The sequence below is a fragment of the Vigna unguiculata genome, chromosome 10 (assembly GCF_004118075.2).
Source record: "Vigna unguiculata cultivar IT97K-499-35 chromosome 10, ASM411807v1, whole genome shotgun sequence".
Taxonomy (NCBI): Eukaryota; Viridiplantae; Streptophyta; class Magnoliopsida; order Fabales; family Fabaceae; genus Vigna; species Vigna unguiculata.
The window spans coordinates 28,548,970-28,556,086 of record NC_040288.1 but is presented as its reverse complement, the minus strand read 5'-3'; the positions used below and the strand labels follow the sequence as shown (position 1 = coordinate 28,556,086).

The window sequence follows — 7,117 nt, the reverse complement described above, 5'->3', positions numbered from 1 at the left end:
ATTGTGGAACTGTGACACCAATTAAGGCCTAAACAAAACACAATGTGTGCTGTTAAAACAACCATAGTGATCACTGTTTTTTTTTCTTAAGGTTTTGGTGTCTTAAAAAAACACCCTCCCACGTAGACAACTTGGTTACAGAAATTTGATGCCTTCTGGGGTTTAGGCAAAGCTTCTTCCTCCACGTGGGTTGCATGCTGACATATATAATGCCTCACACCAGAACCAAAAGGAGTCCACATTGAACGTGGCCGAAAAGGGTTTCAGACATGCATGGGAGAGCAGGAAGTTCCAACAACACACCAACAGTGAAACTAAGCAGGACCAAGTGGGTGTCTGAGATAGGGTAAAGTAAAAGCAGCAGTGTAAGTTGTGATTGCAAGCCAAAGCAAGAAAACAAACTTAGTTGTAAAAAGGAAGTGTGTGTAGTTCAGAAAGTGGAAGTAGTGCTACATGGTTCAATTTTGGTTAAAATTTTGTTGTGCAAAGAAAGGGAGAGTAGAGGGCTTGAAAAGAATTGGAAAGGAAGAAGCTTTTGGGAGTGGAAAAAGCTTGTTGTTGTGGGTCAGGATTAAGTGCATCCAAATGTAGAAAATCTAAGTGGCCCATTCGATTAAAGGGGTTGTGTAACACTGGATTAGTGTACAATTTTGATCTGTGTTGTTTCTTACAATTGTTTGTATTTCATGGTTATGGAAACCGGAACATGGGCCTGCTACATAGTCTAGGTTTTGGTTTGGCACCATGTGTATCCATCGTTTTCTAGGGAGGCCTTGACGTACCATGTCTCTTGGGTAAAGAAAAACGAATCATTTTTCAACCAAAGCTAAATGGCCATGAATTCCCCCCATTGCAAAGGGGAAAACAAAGTTGATGGGTGCTGACACGGACACCCCAGATCTAAAATTGACGCAGATGTCAACTCAAAACCCTAGAGTTTTCAATAATATTGGTACCATGATGAACATGGAATGTACTGGAGAGATTGCTAAAGCGGTAAGAAATAAATATGTGTGATGTGGGTGCATTGTGTGTCTTCCCCAGAAATCTGTAATGGGGTTTTTGAGGGTATTTTGATGGGTTAAGTGCTCATAAATTTGGTCAATACATGATACTGGTCCCCCTCCATATTGCATGGAAAGGTGGAATACCAATGGCCATGTTAACGGTATAGGTTTAGTGTTGGTGTCCGAACTGGAATCTATGCATAATGTTCCACAATCAAATGGATTCATTAGTGAGGGGACCAAAGAGTGCAAGTGTCGTTCATGGCTCAAAATATGTATTTAAGTTTCTTTGTATTTTTAGGAAAGACAAAGAATGTACCTCATTCTAGTCTTATACTCCTTCTTTGCTACTTCTTTGTATTACTGTATGTATGTGTAGGTTGCTTCTTTTCTTGCACTCTATACATATTCACACCCTTCAGGCCCATTATCAGATATCGGGTATTATGGGCCGGGCTTTTCAGTCTTGGCAAGATAAATGTCAGCCCAGGCCCAAGTAAATATGCTTACCTTTTTCTCCTCACACCCTCTTTTTTCTTTTTTCATGACTCAATAAAAACAACTAGATGACTTCGCATAGTAGTAATGAAAAAAAGTCAGCAAGACATGGATCTTCAACTGTATTCCAAGTTTACTCAAGGAATGTGTGGCACATACAAGCAAAACCAAGCCAAGCAAGGATCTTGTTACTGCTGCTCATGTCTACACGATCTCTTGAACAACATAGGAAAGAGCAACTCATGTACTAAAAGTTCCATTGCCATTGCAAACAAGTAATTAAAAATGAATAGACTGAACATAAACAATAGAAAGACGAGTAACCATAGCAACTCCACAAGTTGGAAACTCAATGAAATGAAAGAATTCCAAAATAATCTTTATAAAATATAAAGCTGCTCATAGTTTACATTTTACAGGGATGGCAAAATCAATTGTAATAACAAAAACAATGAATCAACAATCTTTCACTTTTTTCAGACATATTTACAAATTGTTATTAACAGAATAACATACAAATGTTACGGTACTAAGGTGGTGGTTGAGGGAGCGACCATGGTGGTTGTTGACATCCCTTCATTCTCTCCGCCATCCAGCCCGGCCGCCCACCGCCGCAAAATCCTTAACAGCGTAGCCGCCTTCCGTCGCCCCCTCACACTCCCCACGGCCATGAGCTCCCAAATTACCCTCTCCACACCGGGAACCGCCGCCAGCTCAGCCACAATCTCCGAACCTCCCTTTCGACACATGGTGACCAGCGTCGCCGCCGCGCTCTCCCTCGCCCTCTCCGACCCCTCCCTGAGAACCGCCCCCAGCCGCTTAATCCCGGCGTACGCCGCCGCCACTGCCACCAACCCACCCCTCTTGACCACCGCCTCGAGAATCGTCACTCCCTCCTCCGGCATCGCCGCCATGACCTCCGCAGCCATTGACACCGCGCCCCCCTCCACCAGGCGCGCCACCGTCTCCCTGTCTGCCGCGAGGTTGAGTATCGCCGCCAGCGCGTCGCGCCTCGCCCCCTCGGGCCCACTCCGCGCCAAACTCACCAACCCGCTAACGACACGTGTCTTCCTACCCAGCCTCTTCCTGTGTGCTGGCACACCCGATAAACTAAACACCGTCGCCGCCGCGTTGGCCTTCGCCTCCCACGTGGCACCCGAGAGCAAAACCTCGGCAACGCCGTTTAGCGCGCCGTCAGTCTCCATTATCCTTGTCTTGTTCGCCTCCAGAATAGACAAATTGAGTATCGTCGTCACGGCGTTAACCTGTAGGCTCGGGTTCTCCATTCCCACGTCGAGAAACCGAACCAAAAGCGGAATCGCCCCCGCTTCGGCAATACAGGCTCGGCTATCTGAATCTGTTTTCGCCAAAACCCGAAGCTCGTAAACTGCGCCGTTCGTATCTTCAACGGACAAAGGAGCGTTGTCGTTTTCCCTGAGCTTGTTCACCAAAAACGACACCGTCATACGCGTGGCTTCCAACGCGGCCTTGTTCGTTACTCCGCCGTTGAGTTTCCCTGTAACTGTTTCCACTTCGAAGGGGATTTTCTGCTCTCGACACCACGTGGCTATCATGTTCCTCAGCACGCGATTGGGGATTAGGTCGGTGTGTGATAGAGTTTGACCAGTTTTAGGACACGTGTTGTGTCCTGAATCCATCCATAGTTTGATCGATACACGATCGTACGTCTGTCCCGTCGCCACCACGACAGGATCTTGCATGAGCTCTAGGCTAATCGGACACCGGTAATCCGCCGGAACTGCAAACTCCGACGACCGACTCCGTCGCAGACTGACGCTCCTCGTCGACGGCGTTGACGCGCCGAAGAGAACGCACTTCGCGAAACGAACAAGGCCGATCAACGCTACGAGATCCGCCTTCGATTGCTCCTCGCTCCGGTTTTGAATCTCCTCCTCCAAGTTCTCAATCTCCGCTCTGCAGCTCGAAGCGTCACGAATCTCCAGTTTCTCGAAAATCGACGAAAGATGCGCCTGATCAGGAACGATCTCGTTCTTGATCCGGTCGAGGACGGAAACAACCTCGCGTCGAAGGTTGATCTGTTCCGTTCCGATGACCGGCCTGGATTCGGAGCACTGTTTCCTGACGAGGAGAACGAGGTCCCGGACGTCGTCGTTTAGGGTAAGTTCCTGGATAGGGAAGACGTCGAGCAGCGTGGAGAGTTCTCCGGTGAGCCTGTGGAAGGTGTCGGCGACGATTTCGATTTGCATGAGCAAATTGAACCTGCTTCCGCTGGAGAAATCTTCAATCAAAGTTTTGATTTTGTGCAGAACGATGTACATTTCTTCGAGGCAGAGGAAGAGAGAGTGGGGAACCACAACGGAATCAGGATTGGCGGTGGAAGACCGAATCAGGTCTTCGAAAACGACACTGAGGAGCTGCGTTTTGCGGATGGCGGAACATGAAGCGCGGTTGAAGAGAAAGTTGGCGGCGCTGTTAAGGTCTAAAGAACATATCTGATCCGTGAGCTGAAGCAGAGAGAAGAGAAGGTTAAGGTCGCTGAGCTTGGAAGTGTTAAACGACGCCCCGGGCCGTCGTTTTCTGGTTGTGAACGTTTCAGGAGAAAGAGCCATGGTTGCTGTTGTGGTCAATGCGCAGTGCCCAATTGATGATGATAGTTAAAAGGGTGCAAATGAAGTTGAGAAAGGTGGAAGATGGGAGAAGAAGAAAGGAGAAGACTTTTCATGGTAGTTGATGACGGCAAGAAAATAAGATTAAATAATGGAAACATTAAAAAAAATATGTTATGTGTGGCCATATTTATTTATTTATCCATCAACAATTCCAGGTTTTGTTTTCTACGTGCCAAACTCGTTCAAGGATGGGTCTGCTATTGCCATGAATAATAATAATATACAACGATGGTGGGTGGTTTTTGAATTTTGACTGCGTTTTGGTTTTGGTTTCTGTGATATTTTGTGCACACGGAATTCTGGTGCAGTTCTAATCTTTTGGTGATACCTCAGTTGACATTGTTGTTTTTGTGGTCAAATTTATTAGTTGACAAAGCGTGTAGCAGCCAATTTGTTGAAGTCCACATCACGCTCCTGGGTTAAAGTTTGAGTTTGTGAGTTTGAAGCAAAAGGGGTAAACAGTTAATTGAAATTGTGTATGCAATAATGTTCTGCATATTTTACTATTATAGTTTTCTTGACTTTGTATGAACTGGTAGGCACTGGCTTGATCAAGTTGGTGAGGCTGCAATTGGTAAGGGTTGTTGTGGACTTAGCTGTTAATCATATATTATGGTCTTCCATCATTGCATTAAAGTATTCATTGAACCAATCAATTACTTTCAGGATCACTCTTTGGTTTGGTATATATCCTATTTGGATTTAATATTAAAGAAAAGAAAAGCCTTTACATTTTGAAATTTTCTTTTAAAGTACATAGAGCATACACGTATCAGAAAAACCACATATGATGAGCAATGATTTTGCGAAATAGCCTAGAAATCTAGTGAGACCACAGCATCTAACTTTATCTTTTCATCATATACATGAATACAGCTGGAAGAATACGTGTCTTGCTGGTCTCAAAAGTTAATTAATTAGTAATTAATCTGTGAGATTAATGGTGCTGATATTTTTATTTGGGATGCTTCCTTTACTGTCTTTAATGGGGCATAAATGTTGGATTCGTGTGCCCTATGATTTCATCATTGATGTTGTTGAATTTTGTGCAGAGTGGATTTTGACATTTTAAGGAAGTTTCAACAACTCTTCAATTCAATATGGTAAACGAAATCATAGACAGTTCCTTTCGGTACACAAATCATATATGCTAAGAAAATTTTCTCCAAGAGAAAAATTTGAAAAAAAAAAGTATTTATTTTGAATTTTCCTCTTTTGAGATTCTTTCTTATCCAAATAAATCTTTGTACATTTATATTTGATAACAGTTGTTATCCATGTCTGGGGCACACAATCCAAGGTTTTTTTCGGTTTACTAACTCCAATTTTTAGCCGCCAAATTTGGATGACTTCAATGGATTAACCGGATGTTGACTAAGCTGCAAATAACTTTGATAAGCACGCAATTAAGATGGCCAAGTAATGCTACGGTTTATTTATTAATAGGATAAGACTTTCATTTCGCTTTCACAAGTATCATTTAAAGTCCTACTTGTGTTTTTTATTTCCTCTGCTCAGGGTCTCTTCATCTTCACTTTTTACACTTTATTTTTGGCCACATTCATAGAGAACGATCCCAATTTTGATACTGTTTTATTAGGCGTGGAAAATCTTTAAGACATGGTTGGTTGGTGGGTTTCTGTGGGCTGTGTTTCACCAGCTAAGGGTTCAATGTTCATATTCATGTATTTGATCACTGAATCCCATGGTTGCTGTGACTATGTCCCACGCTGTTTTTGTGCTTTCTTTCTGTTTTTGGTTGCCAGAAAATTTGAGTATAACTTAAAAGCAAACTTATTTTTTCCATTACTTCCATTGTGGTTTAAGGTAACATTACCAAAACGAGTTAGATATCTACTTTAATCCATATCTTAAATGTATTGCCATGTCTCAACTTACCGACAACAAAAAATGTGTGTGAAGATATTAATTGTTCTTCAAAAACATTAACAAATTATCATTAGACATAAATATTGTTTTATCCAATTTTGGAATTTCTTAGATGGGTACTTTTCAATATTATGTTGTTGTTGGGGGGACATTTTGGAGGTTACCTTCAAAAAGGACTACATCGATCAATTCAGTAAGAGTTCTCAAAGTCAAATATCAGTTTTCAGTATTAATAAATTGTGTACCTTTAATTGTTGAGGTCCACATGTATTTCCTGTATTTATAGAGCATTAATTATAGTTTTACTTTGTTTATGGGTTGGACACTTATTTGGGCTTGTATAGACCTGATTCAAGGCTTAGGCTTCAGGTTTGGCACCAGAGTTTGGGTGGCTTAGCTGTTTTATTCCAAGTTATAGTAGGCGGTCTTTTCTGAGTAAGTGACATTTTCTAAGTAAGCGGCCTTTTCTGGTTGTAGAGAGGTTACGAGATCTATACACTTTAGCTGTTAATTAGGCATCTTTGTATTTGACTATGCTTGTGGTAACATTAGTTCATGACCAAGTTCGAGTATTATTTTATGTCGATTTTGTCAAAGTTCCGTATAGTACATTAATATTCTCCATTCACAAACTAAGGGTGTGTTCCATCTTTTCTAAAATGGAGAGATTTGTATGAATGGATTGTACATTTACCAAAATAGCCATGTGGGGATGAAATAGATTCTGAGAGTGCATATGGAATCAGGGAATTGACCATCATTTTGTTGTTTTTTAAATCTATTTCCATGAATTTTGATGCTTCCATAATAATAAGAATAGTAAATTAAATTTTTGTAATTTTAAATAATAACTTCAATTTTATTTTAATATAATTTCTACTATTTATATTTAAATTTATTATATTTATTTTTAAGGGTAAAATGGTAGTCATCTAATTTTATCCATTAAAATATTTTTTTTTAGTTTATCATAGTCATCACATCATACACAATTTTTCACAAACTTTCATATCAAATCATATAATTTCTTCTTTAATTCAAACAACACTACAATTTTCTCTTTATCCCCTC

General features: G+C 41.3%; 1 protein-coding gene across 1 annotated transcript; it reads right to left on the bottom strand.

The window, feature by feature from the left end:
• Positions 1-1,861: 1,861 nt before the first annotated feature.
• Positions 1,862-4,500, bottom strand: LOC114167172 (U-box domain-containing protein 16). The gene has a single exon (XM_028052163.1). It carries the CDS (start codon positions 4,094-4,096, stop codon positions 2,027-2,029), a length of 2,070 nt encoding a protein of 689 aa, XP_027907964.1. The 5' UTR covers positions 4,097-4,500; the 3' UTR covers positions 1,862-2,026.
• Positions 4,501-7,117: the final 2,617 nt, after the last annotated feature.